Source organism: Condylostylus longicornis, unplaced genomic scaffold (genome assembly GCF_029603195.1).
Source record: "Condylostylus longicornis isolate FDR11 unplaced genomic scaffold, ASM2960319v2 ptg000085l, whole genome shotgun sequence".
Classification (NCBI taxonomy): domain Eukaryota; kingdom Metazoa; phylum Arthropoda; class Insecta; order Diptera; family Dolichopodidae; genus Condylostylus; species Condylostylus longicornis.
Window position 1 is genome coordinate 1,203,665 of NW_026578053.1, and position 27,733 is coordinate 1,231,397.

Below are 27,733 nucleotides of genomic sequence, written 5' to 3' on the forward strand. Positions count from 1 at the left end.
CTGTACATAAACAATATAAAAATGAAATTTAAAATTAATTTAAAATACAAATCACGTGATATGCAAATTTTATGTACAAGGACATTAAGTGCATTAACAAAAATGAATGCTATTGAAAAAAAAAACTGAAATTAATTTTCGGGTTCTCTTGAAGCAGAATTTAAAATCATGTATACCCAAAAAAAAAATAAAAATTAACGTGAATTGAATTTGGAATTAATGGCAAACAGTTTTTAAACTACACAAACAAAAATCCAAAAATATTATGTAATCGCCATCAATCAATTTTCATGACATTTTTTTTTTAAATACAAAATTTCCAATGCAATAATTTTTAAATCAATTTGGATTATACGATATAAAGGAATTAAAATTACAAATGCAATTGCAGTGTAATCAAAACACGAAGAAACTTAAAACGAAAAAAGGGGGGGGGGATATAAAGGTATAAGTACAGGCTGTAAAGAAATTTCTAATTTAAAAATTTTTATCACATTTTTTTGACAGAACTGAAAAAATTGAAAATTAATTAATTTTTCTTGTTTGACTAAATGCCGTCCCGTCCTTTATTCGTGTTTTTTTTTTTTTTTTTGAAATTTTTATTTTTAAAAATTGAAATAGAATATAAGATTTCCAAAATATTTCCAAAAATATCGCCCCCAGTATTATGATGTTTAACTGTTTTAATTTTAAGAATTTTTTTTTTTATTTTTTAAAAAATTAATTTATTTTGAAGGCATACTTGCTGCTGCCTCTTTATACAAAGGACATAATGTCATAAATTTTCTTAGAATTTTAAGGTACTGTTTCTTGACTTTTTTCTATATTATTTATTTTAAAGAAAAGCCCCAGGAAACGAAGAATGTTTTTCTAAGAAACTCATTCCATACCACTGTCGAATATTTTATTTTATATTCTTTCTCTATCTCTCTCTCTCTCACTCCATATTTCATAAACATGTTCCTAAAGAGAATTGTATTCAACAATTAATAACCCCTAAAGAGAATTACAAAAAAAACAATGTTTTATTTTTTCTTCTCGTTCTTTTCAAACCATTGATTTGAACTTATAATTTTTTTTTTGTTTCTTCCCTCCATATACTCTCAATAAATTTTTTAATCCTCTCTGACGTCAATAAATAAATTTATTAAATTTTCTATAAATTTTTCCACATTAATTTTTATTTTCCAATCTTATTTTGTTTTCGAAATTTTAGGAAAAAAAAAACAAAAAAAATTAAAGAGAAATTCCAAAAGAAAAAAGAAGAGAAAAATGTATTGTACAAACAAATCTCTAGCATCCTCTCTATTGGGAAAAAAATAAAAACAAAACTAAGGTAAAAGAAAAAAAAAAGTGAAAAACTAAAAACGGAAATGTTTTATTTTTATACAAGAACGTGTACAAACCTAAATTGTATGTGTGAATATGTGTTTGTGCACTCATATATTTTTTATAAATATTTGAAGTTCCGTTACCATTAGTTATCTGATCTCTTATATTATTATTTAACTTTGTCCTTTCCAAATTTACACATACAAATGTGTATACGTGTGTTAACATATAACAAGTAAAATATTTAAAAAATCTTCGAAACTTACACAACAAATACAATAAAATATTTTTTAAATACATGGCTACGTACATACAAATATTATAAGAATAGTTGCAGGATATTTTTTGTAAACAAATATAGTTTATATATCTCAGTATATTGTGCCGACTCAGAAATTTTATGGGTTGGCGGCAGGGGAGTGCGAAAAAATGTACCACATTTTTTGTGTATGTAAATAAATTCTTATAACTTCACAAACATACGACATAGAGTAGCCATCGGGAGCTGGTTTCACAGGCAATCCATTGCTCTTAATTTTCAGTTTTACAATTAATTTGATTTGAGTCATAGTTTTTGAGATAAAGTTCGTCAAAGTCAGAATTTCCACAGCCATACAATTTTTTGCTTGAAATTGATTAAAGAATCATCCCTTAAATTATTTTTCACCTTATGCGTGGAAACACCCTGTATAAGTACGTTGTATAAAATGCAGAAAATTAGAAAATATAGGTTTTTTAACGTAGAATAAGTGGAGACCAAACAATAAGGATATCAAATGTAACAATGTAAAAATTTTGAAAATTTGAAACAGGGACTATTGAAAAATGATGAAAAAGAGCTTTGAACAATTTACTTAGGAAAAAATTTGTTATACCTTTTAATATATAAAAGTATGTGTTTTTAAACAATATGATGTTTAAAAACATTGTTAAATGTATTAATTGTATTTGTTTTGATTCTATATATTTACGCAAATATATACACACATTTTCTTGTTTATTAAGAATTAAGAGTAACAAAAACTTCACCTTATCAAAAATTAATTTACGTTTAGCAGGATTTGAAATACAAGAACATGTTATTTAGCATTAATGTGAGCAGATGACTAAAAATGTAGTTTATAATATTTTACAAAGTTTATAAGGTTTTTGTTTTTAAAAGTTCTACTGACAACATTCTATTGAATATAATATTAAAACTGTTCAACAGTGTATACAGTCATACAGTCATTTACGGTCTCCAAACTATTGTCAATTTAAAATGCTCTTCAAATTTTATTGATATACTCAAGAAGTGCGCACACTTACTAAGCCTTAATCACCAAGAAAAATTGAAATATTCTTGTTTTATTAGAGAGATTACATGAACGAGAAAATGAAAGAATATTGACAAAGTTAATATTAAATTTCAGAACCGTAACAATAATAGCACATATCAAATTAATGTCCCAGGTTTAAAGTATGATTACCTTAAACACAGCTACATTGATTATTTCAAATCCAAAATATCTAGATTTTTTGTGAACTTTCAGTTAAATAGAAAATTCAGTTTCAATTCAAGTTATACTTCAATTGTGTGACTTCAGTTCATTAGAAATAAAAAATGTTGAAAACAAGTGAATCCTTTCGGCCGAATTATTATTACAAAAGATTTTTGTTCATTTTTATAATAATCAAAACTCTCTATCCAAAGTTATTGCCAACAAAAGTGTATAATACTTACAAATACTAAATATTTTTTGTAATAAAAGATTCATTGAATTAAATTTAGTTTATATGAAGGCAATAATTTTATATTTAACTTTCAGTTCACTTTATCTACCACTCGAATGTCCTGATTCTATATAACTGTCTATATGAATTGAGTATAGAATGACCTAAAACTTATTATATTTGTTCCAAAAAATATAAAAAATATTAAAATAACAAAATGAATTGATTTATTGGTTTTGAAAGGACTAAAAATGTTGGAAAAACTTTTTTTTTTGTGTTGTTAAATTTGGTTTTGATTTGGGTAAATTTTTTCTTTGTTTTACATATTTGTTATTCTTAAAAAGGATTAAATAATTTTCGTATACATGTAAAGTTTATTTGTTTGTGTTTTCTATGTAAAACCAAAAAAGTACAAAAAAAAATTACTATATCTGATTTTGTTTATGTGGTTTCACAAAAAGTTCCTAAAACTTTATCACTATTTGTTTATTTTTTTATAATTCACTGGTTAGATCTACAAAATGTTACCAACAACAAAATTCCAATAATATATTGGAAATATATTCGATTCCTTAAATTTTCATTGAAACATACATACAATACGCACAATATGATCGGAGCACAAGGAAATCTCTGATTTTGTACAAACAATAATGTTTGTTTGTATGTGCATACATAGAATTTTATAATGTGTGTATAAGGATATTAAGGCGCGTGTATATTTTATATTTTTCTTTATATATGTAGTTAACCTGTAATTGCCATATAATTTTATGGCCCCATTAAAAATTTATTGAACACACTAGAATCGAATCGAAAGTATGGTAGAAGGAAGAGACTTTAATATTATAATAATAATGTATGTATTCGCTTATTGTTGTAAAGCAGAGGGGGAAAAAAAAAAAAACAAAAAAACTGTAAGAAATCATCAGGTGTTTTGGTAAAATATAAATGGCGTTCATTAGATTATTTAAATTTTTGATCACGTTTTTTATTGACTTACATAAAGTGATTTAAATCAAATTTAATTGGTTCAGAATTATTTTTTTTACGTATGTATGTGTGCAAGGATTTTCGTTTTATCTAAGTATGTTTTGAATAAAAACTTTTGTTTTATTGTTATTATTATTCTTCGTTATTCATCAATTTGTCTTTGTTAGTTAAATTAAATTTTAAATTGAATTTTTATTCAATATCAAACCAAGTAAGTGAGGAAATAAGGAACTGTGCATTGAAAAATATTGCGAGTTTGTAACAGTATGTAAATGACGAGGCTTTTCGGCCTATAAGGGAGAGAATTGAAATAAAAAGACCGAACCAAACGAGACTTTTCGATTAAGCCTAACGTGCTATGACAGCACTTTCGCGTCTACAGCAAAACTAATGATCAGTCAGTTTGAATAGTTTTGGGTGTTTATGATCATTCAGGTGCGGATTAGGTTAATTTTCAATCATTGCAATGAGTTTTCAGAGTTTTGCTTACGAATTCCTTGAACTAATTTTCAAAATATATTTGTACTGATTTCGGTTTAGGAAATCAATCTTGAAATCCTTCCTTTCAGTTCAAATAATTTAATCGATCTTGACTCTTGAAATGAAATTTTTTTTTTTAACTTATTCAATTTCCATTTTTTCTTTCATATATTTTTCAGTTTAACTCATCAAGTAGTTGCTTTAAAAGAAATTAGACTGCAAGAGGAAGAAGGTGCACCATTTACAGCAATCCGTGAGGCCTCGCTATTAAAAGAACTGAAACATGCAAATATTGTAACATTACATGATATTGTACATACCCGCGAAACTTTAACTTTTGTTTTTGAATATGTTGTAAGTATTTTCTCAGATTTTTTTAAATTTTTTCTTTATACAATTCACAATTCTTTTGAACATTTTTTTTTTCTTACATTTTTATATTTTCTTTTATAGAATACCGATTTATCGCAATATATGGAAAAGCATCCTGGTGGTTTAGATTTTCGAAATGTTCGATTATTTTTATTTCAATTGTTACGTGGTTTATCCTACTGCCATAAACGAAGAGTTTTACATCGTGATGTTAAGCCTCAAAATTTACTTATAAGCGAAATAGGTGAATTAAAACTTGCCGATTTTGGTTTGGCAAGAGCTAAAAGTGTTCCAAGCCATACGTATTCTCATGAAGTAGTAACGTTATGGTATCGTCCACCAGGTAATTTTTTTTTTTAATTAAAAATTAATTATAATATAATATATTGCTATATAAATATAAATTTAATAATATTGGTGTTGCAATAACTTTATAATTTTTTGTCTTTTGAGAAAACTGTTTAGGAGCTTGAGTAATAAGCCATAAATTAAAAAATCTTCATATTTTTTATTTAAAACCTCATTCTTTCTGTGATTTACATTATATTTTTAAATACAAAATTTGCAATATGATGCAGAGGCAATATTGGTCAAAAATTTATTAATAATCAACAGCAAGTTTAAACATAAGGCTAAATATTCAAATTATATTTACATTTTATAGGTCCTCGAAAATTTAAATGAAATTCTTATCAAAGTATAAACAAAATTTTAGTCGTATACTTGTGTTTAACATTATGCACAAATATAAACACGATCATGTTGGTGTATATGTGCCTTACAAAAAATTTCTATAGAAATTTTTTTCATATATTTTTTTATCATTTACGTACAATAAATTTATAAATTAGAATTTTTTGTTCAAAAATAAGAGAAAACAAAAAAAAAAAAACACACCTAATAGAAAAACAATCTCTCTTCTAATGGAGAAAAAAAAAAGCAAAGAAAAAAAAATTGCATATCATTAGGCGACATCTGAATTCCGAGAAAAACAAAAACAAAAAATACGAAGGGCTATAAGCAGCTAGGATGAAACAATAATAACAATACTAAGTATGAGTAATTTATTATCGTAGTCAAAACAAATCCCACTTGAAAATATTATCTTCCTTTTACATTTCTAAGTAGGTATATACACATACATATTACATATGTATATAAATATGAATAGCCCTTCTTAGATTATGAATGCATTTATTTTAATATACATGCATATTATACATATTTAAGGATATAAGAATACATTGTAGTTGTTTGTTGAATTATCAAGCATACATACGTACATACATACATGTTTATTTTATTATTATTATAATATTTATGAGCATAACAATCTCATTTGCGTTCTAATGAAAAATTTATTCAATGAGAAATTTTTATGCTATTACGGGTTTTTCTCTAATTTTTTTTTACATACATACATACATACATACATATTTTACATTTGAGTGTTTGTTTTTCTTTTCTTTTTTTATTTTATCATTTCTAAATTATATGAATTTGCAATTCACATAAGTTGGGTTGTGTGTTGTGCTAGTATGAAATTCATTTGCTTACTGATGATGAGATGATGATGATGATGATTAGTGATAATGACGATGACAAAAATCTGGCAAGGCCATTTTTAACAGCAATTCATAAAAGTTTTTCAACTGTGATTTTTTTTTTTTTTTTTAATTTTTTTTTTTTTATTATAGTTATATTTTTAAATATACATGCATAATTTATTTATACGGTACATGAATATTTTTAAATAATTCCCTATATAGTTTTAATTTAATGTTGACATTGAAATTTAAATTTAATGAAATTTAAAATTTTTAAATTTATGTTAAAATTTTTGAGATTTGCTTAAAAAAATATTAAACATAACTCTATTATAAGATTTGCAATATTTTTTCTTAACCTTATGAGTGTTGTTGGTTTCCTATAACATTTGATCATGCGAAAATTTTGTATTTTAAGCCCTACAATGTCTTGCCCAATACATAAATTCAATTTTTGTTTTATTTTGCCATTGACACAATTAACTCTTACGTATACTGATATAGTGTTCGTGTGTGTTAGCTGTATACAATACATTTACAATTGAATAATGAAAACACCTTTAAAACTTTTAATGCTATAATATGAACCCCAGCTCTCTGAGAGAGATATCGCTTAAGAATTGTATAAGAGAAAATGACATTCAGGTATTTCAGTTTTGCCAAAATTTTTATTCCAATGTGGATCGAATACAGTGTGGTGTAGCAAGAAATATAAAACAAATTTTTTCTATATCAAGTTAAAAATGCAAATTTCCTAAATTACTTTTTTGGATTTCGAATTAGAAGAAGAATATTAACTAACACAGCTTATTTTTTTCTTATCGATTCCCATTAATTCACTAATATTGTTGCTAAGCATTTTGAATAAACTAAACTAAATATTATAACTAAATAGTTAAGATTTAATTAAAAGATGTTTTTTGAAACGCAACTTACTTAATATTTAAGTACTGCTTTTTAGACAGTGTTCTAGTTCTACCTCTCTCTCTCAATTTCTACATTGTACATATATTTTGATTCCATAATCATTATTTTTTTTTTGTTTTCTCCTTATTCACTCCTAGAGGGAGCATAGGGCTTGTGCATGATATCATGCACTAGTTTCATAGCGTCATACAGTTTACCTAGGTAGGTGACTAGCCTGCTGCAGTTTTATTTATATTACAATTATTTTGAGGTTATTAATATTAACTGTTTATTTTTCTTAGTTTTTTTTTCTTTTTAATATCGAATATTATGAATATTTCAAAATTACTTGTATAATATTTATTAGTAATGTATATTAAGTTATAATAATATTGAATATAATTTTTATAGTGACCTGACCGGGGTCGAGACCCTTCGGATAAAGGACCGGTGCCATAACCACTGCACCAATGATCAAATGCCATAATCATTATAATGTTTAATATTTCATAAAAATTCACTGACGAAATTTTGGTTCCTCAATTCAAAAAATTTTTTTATAAACCCACACAATTTTTATAGCTTTTTTTGTAAATAAACTTTATATAATTTTTTGTATATCTTATTTCAAACTCGTATATTTTCCAAAAAAAATTTACATATTCCTTAATATTCTTCAATGTTTTTCTACATAAAAGTACCTAAACTATGTGGGCCAGTATCTTATAATTTATAAAAGTTGAATAGGAATTCATTATAATATTTATGAGTATAACAGTTTTACTTCTTTTTTTTTTAAATGCAAATATAAATTTTTTTTTTTATTAAATTTTATTTTCTTGTTGTTTTTTATTTATTTCGTTTTGTAAGGAAATTGAAAAGAATTGAATTGATTTAATTATACTAGTAAATTAACATATTTTTTAAATATTTAATGTGCCTGATGATAGAATGTGACAAATGCATTAAAAGATTTTTTCTCTCTTTTATTTTTGTTTTCTCAAATCCTTTCTTATAACATCTATTGTTATTTAAATGTCTCACTCCTGTTGATAAATTCGAACTTTAACCTTAAAAAAGGAAAAAAACTGATTTTTATTCTAATTTTAGTTGCTATTATAAAAAATAAAAATTCTGTTAAAGAAAATTATTTTTCTTTCTGGTACCATTCATTTGTAAATTTAATAGTGCCCTATTAAATTAATGTATATTTTGTTGTTAGAATACGAGGTATAATGAAAAAGTTTTATAATTAATTGGGTTTTGAATAACATTTTTATAATTCAAGGTTTTAAATCGTAAAAATTGAGTACATATTTCAAATAGGATTATAATTTTTTTCCGTGAATTTATGAGAGAATTATGGAAAATAATCTTCTCTTTAAAAAATTAACTCCATGGTTTAAGCAAATTTCTTACGAAAAAGTACTGAATTTTTGCAGATTTTCTCCTGTTTTAAAAATATTTCTCTTGAATAAATTTCGTTCTAATATTATTTCACATAACTATCCATTATTAATACGTAAATAGTATCCTCTCAATAACATGGACTGTTATAACACAAACTGAACAATGAAAGTAACTCAATAACAACTCAATAAAACTAAACAATGATTTAATTATAAATTAAAAAGTAAATATTATTACTTTATTGACATTTCCAGTTGAGTCTATTTTATTTCGAACTTTACTGGTATTGTCATCTAATGAATAATTTTGTAAGAGTGATAGATACCATTTTATTCCATGTTGCATTACACTACAATGTACTCATACTGCTAATTTTACATTATTATGATTTACAATTGCAAATGTACTAAAATATTAATGAATATTAATTGTGAAAATTAAATTGCATTTTTAAAATATTTTTTAAGTTTTTATTCAGCTACATGAAATAAATTTCATTATTGTTCGCTTATTTTAAAATAAAAAATTTCATAAATTTTTTTATAATTAAAATTCTTATCTTTTGTCAAAATGCGCCAAAGCGTGCGAATTGTTTGTGTAAAGAGAAGAAAGGAAACAAAAAAGAAATTATTCTCTATTCATTTTTTTTTCCATAAATTAATTAAAAAAGAAAAATATTTTAAATTAAAACTATATTGAAAAGAATTCAGAAGTTCAAAATATTTAAACTTTAAAAAAAACTTTGGAAATTTCATAAAAAGTTTTGCAAATATTCATAACCTTTGTGAATTTACTTAAACATTTTTGACAATTTTACGTGTACAAGGTGCATAGGGTATGTGACACTCATATAGTGTTTGTATTGTTTTGGATTATGAACTATAAATTAGAAACATCATTATGAACATTAATACATATATAAATTATGTATTTTAGAAAGACTTTGGAAATTGTACTAAATTAATTTTATAAAAAAATTTTAAAATATGAATATTGCCCTTCATAGTAGCTTTTAAATGGCACTTGTATTAAAAATATATAACATTAATCATATTGATCTAAATAATGGTTTTTGTCCAGAGTGTCAAGAGTTTGTAATAGCACCCATTACAAAGTCATTAATCTCCAAAATAATAAACTTTTAAATTTACTTTTATGTATTCATTTAATATTTCTATTCTTTATGTTCTAAATTTTGTATTGCGTATATTAAAATACTATGTTAGTATTTTAGTATACGCAGTACAATCTTGAAGTTGAAAAAGTGCTTTTGTCGTACTATATATACTTGTATATCCCTTTTAAAATATCCCGTTTCCGATGTGATCTGACGACTAAAAAGTTAAAACGAATCCAAAAGTGTATTAATATTTAAAATTCAAATTTCTAATATAATTATTGAAGTAATATTAAAATTTTAAATGAATTTCAAAAATTTAACAAAAATGTACTGCAATTGTTGGCAAATTTTAGCCGTGATTTGTCGCATTTTTTTAAATATCAAAGAAGCAATTCTGTTTTTGACTATTTAATTACAATGAAATGTAATGAAATTTTTATTATTTTAGGAAACAATTTAAGTTCAAAATAAAAAATATTATTTAGAACAATTATTTAAACATATAGAATAAAATTAATAAAATATGCAATTAGAATAGCGCTAGATAGATGCTAGCATACATAGATGCTTAGTAGAACCTATTAAAAAAAAAATGAAGTTATTAAAAAAAATATTTTCTTGCAAAAAATATTTTTTTTTATAAATTTTATTTTTAATTTAAAAATTCATAATTTTTCTTCTTATTCCTATTGTTATATTCAAAAAATTCTTTTGTATAACAACGTAAGAGTTACGTAGCAGTGCTCTCTTATACTATGACTTTTAAAATAAAATTTTTTTTTTTTCAAATATTCTTTATTAATGGAACCCAACAGTTATTTACGTACATTGTGTATACAGTAATACCCCGTGTTACGTACGCTCGTTTTACGTACCCTCGCACTTACGTACATCTCATTTTTGTCCCCAATTGCCCATTATACGTACAATGATTCACACTTACGTACAAGTACATTCTTTCTGGCTTTGAAATTTATGGAAAAAAAAATTATGTATACCAAATTGAGAATGTACACTTGTAACAACGTGTTTTTATTTATATTTAAATTATGTATTGATGAATTTTGAAGTTTATGTTTTATATTTCAGTTTTGTTTGATATTTATATATGTATATGCATTTGTTTTTTGTTTTGTTTTTTTTAATACACGTTAAGTGTTAAATATAGTATAAAAACGTATGAAATAAAAGTATAAAACTGCATACATAATATCCCTCTTTTTCTTTTTATTTATATATTTATTGTTTTAGTTTGTTTCAAACATATTATTCATCAATAAAGTAGTAGATTCATTCTACGTACATTTTTGTTTTACGTACACGCTCCGGTCCCAAAGGGTACGTAAGTGCGGGGTATTACTGTATATACATCATATATATATATATATATATATATCTACACCATATATATATATATATATATCTATGTATCGCAGATTTTTTTGAATTTTCCTCTTAAAAATTCTCTTATATTTTGTTATTTTTTTTGGTAGAAAGTCTAAAGTTCAAAATTTTTGTAATGTAAATTATTTTATAAAAAAAAAAATTTTTTTTTATTGTCTTCTAACTTTTATTATTATCCTTTTTAAAAGAAACAATAAAACAGAAATAATAAGCAAACGAGAAGAAAAAAGGATGAAAAACGAGCAAAGAATAAAAAAAAAAACATCCAATTGTTTAAAAAGTAAACTGCTTTATGTAGGAAAAATAGGGCGAATTAATGAGATTTTCAGATCAAGAAAAATGTACTATTCTCTGTATAATAGTTATGTGCTTCTGTTATATTATGTTTTAAATATAGATCTGGATATTTTATAATATAGTTGTAGAAATATCGAATCAAAATGGAATATAAAAATTTAAATTGTTATACCTACTATAGTTTGTTATACTCTAATTTAATTTGAATTGAATTAATATTTAAAGAGAACAAAAAAATATATACTATGTATATAAGTACTTTGCACTGTTTTGTTTTTTTTTTTCTCTCAGAAATTGGAACACATTTTTTAATGTATTTGTAAATGTATTTGTTTCCATTATTGTTATACAATCATTATCCTAATAAACACAAATCATTCTATTATTATATAATTGATAATAAAAATCTGAGTTAATTTTTATAATGGTGGAAACAACACACCAGTATTATAAGAAAATACAATTGTATTAATTAATTATTTATTATTTAGGTCATTTTGAGGAAATTTTCAATTTCTCTTTCATTACAATTTTTCTTTATGTTAAAGTTATTATTTGTGAAGAGTGCCAATTATAAATCGATATACAATATACATATACACAAGGAAAATATATATATCTGCAATATGTATGTAAGGAAATATATATATATATATATATTTATAAATTCATTTTAATTAGAAATTTCAAATATTTATAAAGAGTTGAAAAGAATTTCATTTCATTTTTAATTTGACAAATTTCAATTTAAATGGCTATAAATTTTTCATTAAAAATTGCCTATGTATGTATGTATGTAGTTATAAATTTTGTAAGAATATTGGAATAAACTTTTCATTTAAGTAAATAAATTTTTTTTATTTAATTTGTCGGACGCATATTTTGTATTACCGAAATAAATTATTAATTAAGTAAATAAATTCAATGAAATTTATCAATTTAAATTTAATGGTAGTTAAGATATGAGGAACTCATAGTTTTAACAGGCTTAAACGTGTATTATACAGAAATTATTTGTAATTATATTAGAATATTACACCGTTGAAAATATGCCCAAATCTCTGTAGTTAAGATATAGTTTCCAAGGTCTCATTTGGAATCCTTCTCTATTCATCAAACGCGGACTGAGAAAAAAGTTATTGAATATCAATTTATAGGATATATGAAAGTGCATATTGCATATAATGAAATTTTCAAGTTAGAAGGAATTGTTTCCAATATTACGTTTCCCGTTCTTACTCTGGAAATATTCGAAATAAACTCACTTTGTTTTAGATAATGACAATAGTATTGCCAGCACTTTAAAATTATTACATAACATAATGAGAAAAAATTATAAATCTGATTTTCTTTTTTTGGAAATCATAAATCTCAAGAATTTGTATTGATGAATCCTTTTAGAGGTTAACCTACCTCCAAATTTATTTTGTGGTAAAAAAATTTTTTTTATGCAAAGCATATTTTAATTTACATATTGTGATTTAAGAATGCTATCTAAACCAAAAAAAAATATTATTGCCGACCGCATTGCAATCAATGAGGGAGATTATGTTATGGCATCAAGAGTTTTCGATTGAAATGCATTCTTAATGATAGGGAAGCGTAAATGATTTTTATGTAATTATATAGGATACTTTAATTTCTAGAAAATCTTGCAAGATAAAATAAATTTTGTATAAAAGTTAAATAATTTATATAACAATAAAATATTGCAACATTAAGTCAAATCTGATTATTTAATTTTTTAAAATAAAATTCTAATATAAAATTTATCAATAATTATTCTCATTTCAATTTTAATTACTAATTTTTCAGATGTTTTACTGGGTAGTACAGAATATTCAACGTCGTTAGATATGTGGGGTGTAGGTTGTATATTTGTTGAAATGGTTACTGGAATGCCAACATTCCCTGGCATACGTGATACATATGATCAACTTGATAAAATTTTTAAATTATTGGGTACACCAACTGAAGATACATGGCCGGGATCAACACATTTGCCTGGATATAAGCCGCATAAATTAGGTTTGTAATATTTTTATGTTATTTTTTTTGCATGAAATAATTACAATATTTTATATATACTTTGGTTTTATACTATGTACACAAAAATATTGAATTTATATTCATAACATTTATTATGTACAAACATCAGAAACAATATGTGTAACGGTGGTGCATGGCTGCCATGTATGTAAATACTTTGGTTATTATTTGGGTTATGAAAAAACAGAGAAACATATTTTCCCATTATTTAAAAAAAAAATATGCTTTTCATATTATTTTTCATGTTATTCCTGTGCAATAATTGTGTCCTCACAAAAAAGTACACAATTATTACAACAACAGGTATATGCATATACATACATGTGTATGTGGGATGCATTTCCAGAAAAAAAAATTTTATTTTCTATATAGATTTATTTATTATTTGATATATGTAAAAACGCGTACATAATTTTAATTCAATTTATACATATTGTGCCACATACAAAATGACACACATTTTCGTAATAAATAAATAATAATTTTGTGTTCCAAATTTTTCTTTACAGGTTTTTATAGACCACGTAAATTAGGTCATAGTTTTCCTAGGTTATATGATATTGTTGAGGGTGAGGCGATAGCAAGTGCTTTTCTACAATTAAATCCAGAACAAAGATTAGGAGCTGATGAAGCGTTACGACATCCATATTTTGCACAGTTGCCAAAAAAATTATATGAATTACCAGATGGTGAGTAAATTCAACTTGTTTTTTTTTTATTTTATTTTTTGCTCTAAATACAAATACAAGCAATTTTGCGTATGTACTATGAACTGGAAATTTGAAATGAGAAATGCAATTAAAATTTAATGAAAAGGATTTTATTTTTTATTTTTTTCAACTTTTGATTAATGAATTAGATATTTTTCGTGTTTTCTATTATATAATTTAGGTGACTATTTCAGTAAAATAGAAAATTATATTATTTTATATAAATTTGTGTTTTTGGAACACGTGTCACAAATAAAAAATAAATTTTAACTCAAAATATTCTGAATAAATGAGATTTCATTAAATTAATAAATTTCAATATTGTGGCTTTTTAAAATAATTTTTGTGTTCCTACTTGTTCTGATGCTATTTTTGCCGCATGATAAAAAATTCAGGTGAACCGGGGGGTTTGCTTGCAAATGCTTAGGAGACCCTGTTCAAACAATTTTAACATCGGACAGCCAGTACCTGGCAGTCGCAAAAGATGTGCACTGCGTTTTCGTTACAGTCCCCAATTTGTATTTTATTTTTGATTCAATTTTATTTTTATTTTAATTGTAATTCATGAAAGACAAATAAAAATCTTAAAATTTAATTAGTTCCTGTAAACACACTCCAAATTTGCAAACTATTATTTTCAAATCAAAACGAGAATGGGACAGACTATGGGACAGACTATGACTTTAAGTTGCCGTAGAACCATATTAATTTATGCAAAATTTCAGTACTGTTTTTTTTTCAAAATACTGTGTGTGCCAAATTACTATTGAAGTTGTATGGCAGCTACCAGAAAGAACCAAGCAATTTTAAGGAATTTTAAGGAAGGAAGTTTTATAGCAGCTACCCGAATCGGTACTCCGATCATGTCCAATTTAAATAGGGTTCTGGCACTTACTACAATAAATCATTTGTGAAAATTTGGTGAACTGCTAAATCAACTCAGAATTCGACGCGGCTCAAAAACATACACTTGAGTCTATATACGTTCGTACGTTCGTACAGCTATAAAAAAATTGTCACTTCCTTTTAATTCATAGCCCTTATAGAAAGCATAAATCGTAAGAAGGTCGTAAAATTTTCGGTTTCATTTTAATAAATCTGTCTATTCCTATCAACCCCGGCTCTAAATTGTTAAGTGCTTTACGTGGTTTTCAAAAAAACACTTCCTTCCCCCTTTCAAAGCAGTGAACAATATTTGATAGAAGTTGCACATTGCGTATCACTTTCTTGTAACTGTATCATACTGAATGTAAAATTAGTCAAAAAATTGAAGGTTTCAATTAAAATTTCATATTTTGCAATGTTTGTATATAGGTTACGTTTAAAGATGCTATATCCAGTTGATTTAGCTTTAAATAGAAACAAAAATTTTCGACATCATGTAATAAAAAAAATTGAAAAAATATTTTTGTTTTTTAAAATTTAGTTTTTTTTAGCCGGCCCCGTTTTCCGGCACCCGTTGCAGATGCTTATTTTGCATATATAGTAGATCCGGCGATGATTCCCATAAAATCTGTCTTAAGTTATAAAAAAAACTTCAAGAAAATTATTTAAAGAATAAATTATTTAAAAACCGATTCCAATAACAATTTATACAACAGTAGGATGGTTTTGGTTACTATTACAAGAAGAAAAAAAAATTTACCATTTAAATAAAAAAAATTAAATTTTTATTTTCAATAATATCTAGGACATTGGATAATGTGGATGACCTCAATTTTCTATTCAAATTTTCCAACAAAATAAATTTTATTGTTTTTTTTTTTTGTATTTTTGAAATATCTGTATGGTGCTATTAATGGTGTTAAAAAAATATATCAATATTAAATAAGTAACCATACTAAAACAAAAACAAATTACAACCAAAAAAAAAAAACCGGAGAAACTGTTTGGTTTGTAGCAAAATTCAACTCATTCTTCAAAAATATTCCGATGGCAAAATAAAATTTCAAATTTAATTTATTACAAATACAAATTCTCCCCTGCCCCCCTCAATGTGTTTTTAATAATTAATTATTTTCAACAATTTTTTTTATTCCTTTCCTATTTTCTATAAAAAATAAATCCTTTCTCATTTTCTTCTTTTGTATAATTGTGGATGTTACTTTAATTTATTATATTTTTATTATCCCTAAAAATAGAAAAAGGAAAACAAATAAGTCTGGGTTGGTTAAAAGTTGATAAATTTTTTTCTTTTTTTTGTGACTCTGAAACAAGTAAAACAAATAAAAAATATTCAATAAAAATTCAAAATTTTTCACAATTCAATTAAAAAATGTTGCGGAAATATTGTTATTTTTGTACATTATACCTACATACATATACACATAATGTGTATAAAATATTTTCATTTAATTTGGCAACAATATTTAAAAATGAACAAAAATGGAAGAACAACGAGAAAGCAAAATATGAACTGCTCACTTAGTTTTTGGCTTTATGCCAATAATAGAAAAACTTTTTCTATTATAATTTTTGCTGGTATACAAAAAACAAAAAAAAATCTTTGCATTTATAATTTTTTAATCCTAAATGTGCATCCCATGCATAATACTCCAATAATAATAAAGTTGGGTCAAACCAATGGTTTGTATTGAAGCACTTTTCCCTTCAACAAGTAAAAATTCTGCTTTTAAATACAGTCTATGTATAGCTATCACACTATTAAAATTATTTTCATTCATATACAAAACTATTTCTAGGATTGCATATATTTAGGATGACGCATATATGCAGTCTTTGAAATAAAGCAAAAATTAATATAAAAAGGGGTTAACATAATGCTCGATTTTAAGGGTTAATTGTGTGAGTTAAGAAAAATAATTATATTTTTTAATTTCATGGAATTTACCGTTAGCATTTTGCGTTTATAAAAATTTGGAAAACTTTGCGGTTTCGGAAATATAAGGCGTCAAAAATTCAAATTTTACGAATTTCAAGAGGTGATAACTTGAGAGGGGGTGAAGATGGAAAAAAATCTTCTTGTAACAAAATGAACTATTTGTTAATGTCTAAAAGCTCCTAAAATTTCAAGCTTCTACAGGCTGGGGTCTAGAAGAAAAACGACATCAAAAATTTGCAAAAAAAGGACTTTAGATAACGGTAAATTTGAACGGCCATTTTGTTTTTCTAAAGTTTAAATATAAAATACCGCGCAAGGAGAAGCAAGCCACTGCCTTTCTGCGTTTGCAAAATTTCAAAAATGCTTATGGTTTCATTGCAACAAATATTTAAAAATGGCCATTTTTAGGGTTTTGGGGGGGTATAACTTCTAGAGGGGGGGGAGATAAGTAAAAATTTTGTTCTACGTAAATAAGTTTCTAGTGAAGATCTATGTACGTATGAAATTTCAGCTTTCTATCTTCAAGGGTGTAGAAGTTTTGTAAACAGACACACGGACAGACGGACGGACGGACGGACGGACGGACGGACGGACGGACGGACGGACGGACGGACGGACGGACGGACGGACAGAGTGAAACTAATAAGCACTTTTTTCAAAAATTTTTTTGGAAAAGTGCTAAAAAGGAGAGTTATGGCATAAATATTAGAATTTAAAAAAAAAAACCTCATTTTATGAATTTTGAATTCTTGCTTGCATAATTCCATCAAAAATTTTCAATATTTTGGACTTTATTAAAATTTTATAAGGCAAATTTTATTAAGTACATTATACGAACACAAAAAGTATGGTGATTCATTTAACCCTATGACACCTATATTCGCTAGTTCAACACGTATAATAGTGACTCAAATTTGTATATCGATGTAACGAAAAATTTTATAAATTCGAGCACTGAATTTGAATTTGGTAGTTTTTATTTTAATTGCTAATTCGAAATTTGTGTGCTGTTTGTGTTTCTGTAAAACAAACTAATTTTATTCCAAAATGGCGCTATGAAAGCTCGCTTCTAGGTATATATATATTTCCTGTCAAATTTAATTTTACTCGAATTTCCAAGATAAGAATTAAAATATACAAAGCTTTAAGTTTTTTAAAATTAAATTTAAATTCTGAATTAGATTTAAATCGAATGATTTGTGTTCTACTGTTAATTTTGTGGCGTATTGCAATTGCATATAAGTTCGTTCAAGTATAAAAGAATTCATATATACGTAATGTAATCAATTATAATATAAATAGTTCAAGAAATAAGGGTTCACAATATCCAAAAATGCATTTTCTATTAAATATCTTATTGCACTCACTCAAAATGTTCAAAATACATACATACATTTAAGTATGTATACCTATATGTACTAAGAATGTAATTATATTTAAAATTTTCATATTTACATAAAATATGCACATTTTGATTTAAGAATATGAATTTTTAAAGGATTTTATAAGAGTAAATCAGATGAAAAATTACATTATTAAATATTACAGCTATGTATATAAGAATAAATAAGCTATATACTTATATAGGAATTATTATATAGATTTACAATAGAAATATTTTTTAGTTACATTATTAAATTTCTTTACATAACATGGAATACACAAAAGAGTTGCCATCTTATAATTGGAGTTGCACATAGATTTTTTCTAAAATCTGTTTTCAATAGATTTATTGGTGTCTCGGAAGTTTTGGGTGTAATAGTAGTGAATATCATTATCAAAAATATTGTAGTTTTGTACATGAATTTTCCTCTTAAAACAACAAAATTCAATAATTTAATTTGCATATTCAATTAATCAGTAAATTACACTCTTGAATTTTTAACCCTATATATCCAAGGTAATTATTACAAAATCATCTTTCGTATTTCAATCGTTTTACGACTGTTTTAGTAAATTTATAAAAAAATTAGCTAACCTGTCGTGTGTTGCTGCGGTATAAGAAGAATGGAAGTGGAGTTTTTTTATTCATTTTTGTTTTTAGAGTTTTCACGAATTTTTTGAACATGGTGAGATTTTGCCATTTATAGCCACATGATTATACAAAAATTTTGTTCATGTTTAAATTTTCTGGGGATCTCAAAAGTGAATCCTGACAAAATTCTTGTTAAACCTACAGAAATTTTAAATTTTAATATACTAAATATTTTTTTGGACCACTTTGTTAGAGCCATTTGCTTCACAGACCTGAACCTAGACCAAAAGTTATAGATTCGACCAATACATTTCCAACAATACTCCAAGAGATTGAAAATCGATTATTTTGCTATAACTTTTAAAACCTAGGGTTTTAAAAAAACACAAACCATATGGTAACCCTATTATTATTAACTTCCAATATAATGTCAAAGTATTACTAACATACATATTTAAAGAATTACGTAATAATATTATTTTATATCGTATATGCTCTTTCATGTAAGGATAATTTCTAAATATTAGAAACATAAATCGAAGAATAGAAGGATTCTGCTCCTTTATTTTATTCTTTTTGTGTATGTATATGTATAAATTTTTTAACAATATAATATAATTATATTATTATGTAATTTACAATAAATTTTACACACAAATGCATTCTAGTATATTTTCAGAATTGAACAAAAGGAAAAAATATTAAAAAAAAAAATTTTATGCATCTGTAATGCTTTGAGTCTTTCACATTTTGTTGGTGTGTCTAAAGAAAACACATTTTATAGAATATTTTTACAAAAAAAAAATTTGATTTCCAGAATTATTTTTTTTTTGTATTTTTACTATACTTTAGTTGAAGTGCATAAAAATTTCAGGCTTGAAAAAGAAAAACAATTTGTATTTATTTTACATGCATTTTTAACCAATTTCTTTAAAAAAAATTATTCTATGGAAGAGGAAAACTTAAAAAAACCATATAATAGGCAAAAGTTGGCATAAAATGTATGTGATTTTAAAATAGAGAGAAAGAATCTATATTGTAAATAGATGAAATTTGGGTATAGGCTTTGGTTGTTGCTAATTTTTGGTTTTCTTCTCTTTCCATTTCAGAAAAACAATTAGGCATCAAATTATGAAACAAAAAAAAAAGTAAATAAAATTATTTTAAAGGCATTATTGTATGAGTTTCTATAATTTTTAAATATTTTAGATTTAGAATACTAAAAAGCAATAAATTTGCAGCACTTTTATTACACGAATGTTATAACATAAACTTTTCATTGTTCATTAGGCTCAATCTATGCATATACCGTCACTCATGCAAGTATTTTCATAATATTATTACCAATCAAATTTAATAACGGTACTTTTGTATTTAACAAGTTAAAATTTAGAAAAAATAAGAAATTATATTTGCATTTAATATTAGGAGTATATTCGGTTCGCTACAGGCTACACAGTATTAAAATTTTAATTCATTTTGTCATAATCCTATATTAATATGTAACTCTATTCTAGAGAAATCACACTTTTCATTTTCTCATATACATATACGGTAAGAACTTTACCATATATTCGAAATATCAGTTAGTTCCATTGTGAGTTCCACATTAATTTTATTTTAAATTCCAATTACAATTAAGGTAAACAATAAAGAATTCAATTCCAATTCCAATTAAGGTAAACAATAAAGAATTACAAAATTAACCTTAAATTTTTTTTAACACTTCTAAGAATTTTTGGAAAATGGTGTTCTTACTAGTTTCTCGCTCTATTTGTTTGTTTATTTGTTTACCTTAAATATACCTCAAATTTGTAGACTTATTCTTTAAAGTTTATACGAAAAATATTGTTTCCCTTCACATATTCAGCACTTTTAAGTCGTTGACTATTATTTAGAGGACCACATTATTTTTGGAAGCAACATCCTGCCATTGATTCGAATTCAATTTAAAACTGATATGTTTTTATATTAAAAATATTTTGCCAAATTCCTGATTTAATTTATTAAAATTAAAAATTTATTGGACAAATTCTTAAATTATAAATTCAATAAAAAAATTCATTTTGTGAAAAATCTTTATACAAACAGCTAATATTATTAATGGCTGATTCCGAAATAATATTTAAGAGAAAATTTGATGTTCTTAATTTTTTATTACTTTGGAATTGTCTATTATTACATAAAAAGAGAACAATTCACAGAGAAAATTTTTTTCTACTATGACAAGAAATAAATTGAAGGGTGAGCTCTTTTAAGAATTCATCATTTATATTCATGAATCGCCAGAAAAAAGAACAAAGACGTTAAAATGAAATTTATAACCACATTTCTCTCCAATCAAAATATTACTTAAAATTTGTGACGGTGTATTAACACCTAAATATTAATAATATCAAAAGAAGAGGTATTGCAAATTTTGAATAAGATTAAGCTAATGATATTTAAAATGAAGACCCGATATTTATAATCGTTAGTTGAACAAGCCTGCTACAACTTGTCAATTACTAATTAATCAGGAATAATATTCGGAAATCAAATTCAAAATTTATTAAACGAAAGTGATGCCATTTTCTTATAAAAATTCTCTATTAAATAAAATGAAAAATAAAATTTTTATCTTTAAAAATTTACAAAAAAAACTTTAAATTCTTCCTTGACAGAAATGCAATTTTAAAAAGAGAAAAAAATAATAAAAAAAAAAAAGTCAAAAAATTTTACAATTTTAACAAAATTTTTTTTTTTCTTCAAGACAATTTTCAAAAAAAAAAAAGTTAAATGACAATTTTCGTTTTCATTTTAATTTTTTTTTACCGACCGTATTGTGTAAACAATAGGTAGGTTATGTGATGGCAACAAATTTTGCATATCGAGTTTTCGGTGGGAACGTACTTCTCCATAGTAGGGAAGTGTAAATAAACTATTTTTAGCAACCTGTCGGTCTGTCGGTCTGTCGGTCTGTCGGTCTGTCCGTCTGTCGGTCTGTGTGTGCACGCGTGTATCTCAAGTTCGGCTGAACCGATTTTGATGAAATTTTATATGTAAGTTTGTTTTCACCATGGCACGGATCGATCAACTTTTGGTATATATCAGGCCTCGGGAACTGCACTTTTTAGCGGGCCTGTTTTACATTTTTGAACATTTTGAAGAAAATATTCAACCGATTTACTTGAAATTTTATATATAAGCTCAGCTCGACCGTCCGCAAAACTTCTTATGTTTTGGAAGAAATCAGGCATCGGCAACTAGACGTTTACTACGGGCCAAATATACATTTTTGTGTATATAAAAAGAAATAATCAACCGATTTCATTGAAATTTAATATATGAATTACCCGTATTAAAACAATGAACATGTAAATTTTTTGGAATGATCAGGCATCGGCAACTAGACTTTTACTACGGGCCAAACATACACTTTTGTGTATATAAAGAGAAATAATCAACCGATTTCATTGAAATTTAATATATGAATTCCTCATATTAAACCAATGAACATATAACTTTTTTGGAAAGATCAGGGCTCGAGAACTGATTTGCGGGCCGATTTTACATTTTTCACCATATCCACAGAACAAATTGATGGAATTTCTTGAAATTTGATATTTGAGTTCTGGTTGTTACCGAAACTAACTGGCGAGCATTTCAGGAAATTCGGGTAGCACAAAGCGAAACTCTACTAAGAGCAAAATTTACATTTTTCTAAGTATGTTAACTATAAGCTTACTAATGTCCTAAAAATTGGAAAGAAGTATTTAACAGACATTTTTATAATATTCTGTAACACTTTCATTTAACTAGACAATACACAATGCGGTCGGTTATGTGCTGACCACATCAGATTTTTTTTTAATTAAAATCAGTCATGAAATTTTCATGAACTTATGTAAATAATCGACAAAAGAATTTTTTACCCAAAAAAAAACAAAACTAAAACAAAACACGAATAAAACAATAAAGAAAATTTTTTAAAAACTTTTACAAAAAAAAAAAGAGAAACTTTTCTTTCCATGCCTTAAGTAACTTGTGCATCTTTATTCTAATACACTTGAGGAGGGCTAAAAATATAAAATACATGCAACTAAATCCATAAATTCAAGATTATATAATCAAAATTTTTCTTCTCATTTATCTCCTTTTCTCTTTCATAATTCATTTTCAATCATAACTTTTTTTTTTTTGGAAAAAAAAAAAGAAAATTCTTCTGTATAAAGCAGACTAAAAGTTTCTTCTTCATCATATTTTTCCAATCATTTAATGCTGGATATTATGATAAACTGAAAAAAAAACGCAATACAATAAAATATTATAAAAGAAAAGAAGAAAATTTTGAAAGGATGTATAAGAAATAAAGGATATTATATGCACTCACTCTATATATATCGTAAAATGTATATAGTTATATCGAAATTATTATCGTCTGTAATATTTATTTTATTTTTAAGAAAAATTGTAAATTTGAAAATAATTTAATTATATTTGCATCTTTTAAACTTGAAAAACAATTCAAAATTTTATAATAATTGAATATAGCTATAGTTTTTATAATTATGGTATACAAGGTGCCCGATACTCGATGGTATTCCCGAAGCAGGATGATAGAATGACTTTAGACGAATAAAAAATACCCACTGATATTTTACATTTTGGGCCCTATTGTTCTTAAGAATTTCATTAGCTTGAAAATTATCATACAAAGTTGACTCTATCTGTCATGTTCCCGGAATATAAACAAAAAATGTAAAATTTAGACGGTTTTCATATATTCCAACTTTGACGCCCAACAACTCGAGAACAAGGACCTAAAAAGTAAAATGTCAGCAGTTGTATTTATTCATCTGAAGTCATTCTATCACCCTGAATGACATTGAATCGCGAACACCCTGTTTATTCTAGAGATTTGATATTAAAAGAGTTTAATTTCTTGTCGGTTTTACAAATCTTATATACAATAAGAATTAAACAATATAGTTATTAAAATATTTTCCATTTTGTTAAAATTTTATTTTGATTTGTTTTTGAATTCCATACAATACTCTTTAGAGTATATGAGTACTATTAAAGTACTATTAACTATATAGAATATTGTACAATTGTCTAGCTTTTGTGATTATATAAGATGGATTTTATTCAATTCGATTTTATTTACATTTGATTATTCAAATTTTTTCAAAGTAATCATTCATGTATTATTAATATATATTTTTTTTTGTATAAATTTTGTGAATTAAATGAATCGAAAATTTCAAAGATTTTTTTGTAAAACTTATCAAAATATACCAATTTGTTAGATAATCAATTATTTTATTATTATTGTAACAAATTAACTAATATACTTCAAAAACTATTTAGATATTTTGAAAATAAAGGCTTAATTCAATTGGAATATTTCATATTTTTTGAAATAGTAGTATTATTTTTTAATTGGGCTAGTAATAGATTTTGCAGCCAAGGATTAAGAAATTTTATAATTAAAGTTATTTAAATAAAATATCATAAAGCCGACAATTAAAATTGTTATATAAAAGCTATAGGTTATATTTAAAAATATGATTACATTATTTCAGGGGCTACGTAATTTGCTAACAAAAAAAAACTTAGCACGGTTAAAAAATATTAACATATGCGTAAAGCAAATATCTATTAATATATTTACTTTTTAGAATTTAGTTGATTTTGAAACAATAATTCAAATATTTTCAATAATTTTACAAATTAAAGAAATTTGGGCTCTGAATGTAAACTGATAAATATAGGAACGCATACTCCTATAACAATAGATTCTCTAATAAGACTAATATGAGTAAAAAGTTTTCCCTTTTCGGTCAATTTATCAAGAAATTTAAATAGACACATTAAAAATTTTAGGCGTTCAATTTATCAAAACCATTGTTATCGATGTATCTGCACTTTATATATTGTATATATTATATATATATATATATATATATATATATATATATATTTATATATATATGTATATATATTGCATGTAGATATTATAAATATTTCTAAGAAATCGTGGTAAAGTGTACAACCATATTTCCAATATTATATAATATATGATAATAATACTTATTTATTTACAAATATCCTTCAAGTCCTTATAAAATCCTTTAAATTTTTGATATATTTTTAACGGAAATTGTTATTCTGAGAATAATTAATTCTGAGTGATAGTTATTAAGTATTTCTTATGTGGAATTCAAAATTTAAGTTTAAGTTTTTATAAAGAAAAAATTTTCAGGCTAATCCGGACTTTAAAATTAATTTTTCACTAATGGTAGATTCTTTACACAATATCTAAGAAAATAACAAATGAAATTTAATGAAATTTTCTATTTCTAAATTTTATTTGACTAAATTCGGAAATGTTTTGAAAACCTTCACATAGCCATTTTTATATTTTATTACCTATATTGACTGAAAACGCCTGCTTTTCTTAATTTTTTTAAAGAAGACCATAAAAGCCATTTTTAAAAAATTTTTTAAATAGTACAGAAAAATTTATAAAATGCGACAAGTTGATGTGCCGTCGACCTTATAAATTTCTTTTTTTTTCTCAGTTATTTCCGGTTTAAATTCAAAGGGATATTTTTTTTCAAATTTATAAAACTTGCAGTGCTATCAATTCGAAAATTTATTTTGTCAATATATAAAAAGTTTTTTCAATTTTTAAAATAAATATTTTCCAATAAATAAAAATTTTTTTAATATTATTTTTCTTTAATTATGGAAAAGTTAATTTCCTTAAGTAAATTTTTCTTTTTATTTTAATTATTTTTTTTTTCTAAAATAAAATAAAAAAAAAACTTATTATTTTAATGCTATTTTAGAAAAACTTTTGCAATTTACTTTCAATATTTTTTAATTGAAAATGTAAAGATTTTCCATTCATTATTGTTTTTCCTATGGTTTTAGAGCACATTTCTAATATAAATTGGACAAAAATTGCTAACTAATTTTTGTCCATCCATACTTCCAAAACCTCTATACCATTTTAGCTAAAATTTAATGTACATAATAAAAATGCTATTTTTTTTTATCTTTTTATTTGGTCAAAATTACCATTAAAGTTCTTTAATTTTGGGAACCAAAAACTGGGGACTCTAGTAACTTTTAGGAGTCTATAATTTAGCACTTTTCCAAAAAATTTTTTGAAAAAAGTGCTTATTAGTTTCACTCTGTCCGTCCGTCCGTCCGTCCGTCCGTCCATCCGTCCGTCCGTCCGTCCGTCCGTCTGTCCGTGTGTCTGTTTACAAAACTTCTACACCCTTGAAGATAGAAAGCTGAAATTTTATATATACATAGATCTTTACTAGAAACTTATTTTCGTAGAACAAAATTTTTACCTATCTCCCCCCCTCTAGAAGTTATACCCCCCCAAAACCCTAAAAATGGCCTTTTTTAAATATTTGTTGCAATGAAACCATAAGTATTTTTGAAATTTTGCAAACGCAGAAAGGCAGCGGCTTGCTTCCCCTAGCGCGGTATACTATAGTTAAACTTTAGAAAAACAAAATGGCCGTTGAAATTGACCGTTATCTAAAGTCCTTTTTTTCCAAATTTTTGATGTCGTTTTTCTTCTAGATCCTATATTCTAGAACTTTGAAATTTTAGGGGCTTTTAGACATTAACAAATAGTTCATTTCGTTAGAAGAAATTTTTTTTCCATCTCCACCCCCTCTCAAGTTATCACCTCTTGAAAATCGTAAAATTTGAATTTTTGACACCCTATATTTCCGAAACCGCAAGCTTTTCCAAATTTTTATAAACGCAAAAAGCTAACGGTAAATTTCGTGACACTAAAAAATATAATTATTTTTCTTAACTCACACAATTAACCCTTAAAATCGAGCATTATGTTAACCCCTTTTTATGTTAATTTTTGCTTTATTTCAAAGACTGCATATATGCGTCATCCTAAATATATGCAATCCTAGTAATAGTTTTGTATATGAATGAAAATAATTTTTATAGTGTGATAGGTATACATAGACTGTATTTAAAAGCAGAATTTTCACTTGTTGAAGGGAAAAGTGCTACAATACAAACCATTGGTTTGACCCAACTTTATTTTAGAAGCTTTTTCACACTAATAAAAATTTATTTTGTTTTTATTAGTCTAAAATGTTTTCTACTTCCATCTGCTGCATTCGAAATTAATTAAATTTGAATTTTTGTCGTCTTATATTTTCGAAATTGCAAGCTTTTATCCAAACTTCTATAAAAGCAAAAAACTAACAGCAAATTTCATGTCATTAATAATACAATTTTTTATTTGAACTCAATTACTTAACCTTCAAACTCGCTCATTATGTTGGAGTCTTTTCCAATTTATTGTTTTATCATCCTAAATGTATGCAAAAACTTTTCCATATTATTTGGTATATTAATGAAAGTATGTGTGTAATTTAATTAGCAAGTAGATTATTTTTTTAGAAAAACTATTTTCACTCGTTTAAGAGAAAAGTGCTATTTCACAAATAATTGATTTGATCCGAATTTATAATATGTTATAGTATTTATTTTATAAAATTTTATTCGTAATATTTCTATTTTACCATAATGTTACAAGTATTG

The 27,733-nt window shown here is 25.0% G+C and overlaps 1 protein-coding gene across 1 annotated transcript in view; it reads left to right on the forward strand.

The window, feature by feature from the left end:
- The window catches only part of LOC129613661 (cyclin-dependent kinase 14), a 137,598-nt gene that overhangs the window by 104,533 nt on the left and 5,332 nt on the right, over nt 1-27,733 (forward strand). The window contains exons 7-10 of the mRNA XM_055527817.1: nt 4,698-4,872; nt 4,972-5,233; nt 13,390-13,602; nt 14,133-14,312. Of these exons, the coding sequence (XP_055383792.1) occupies nt 4,698-4,872; nt 4,972-5,233; nt 13,390-13,602; nt 14,133-14,312 (830 nt within the window). The remainder of the gene's footprint in view (nt 1-4,697; nt 4,873-4,971; nt 5,234-13,389; nt 13,603-14,132; nt 14,313-27,733) is intronic.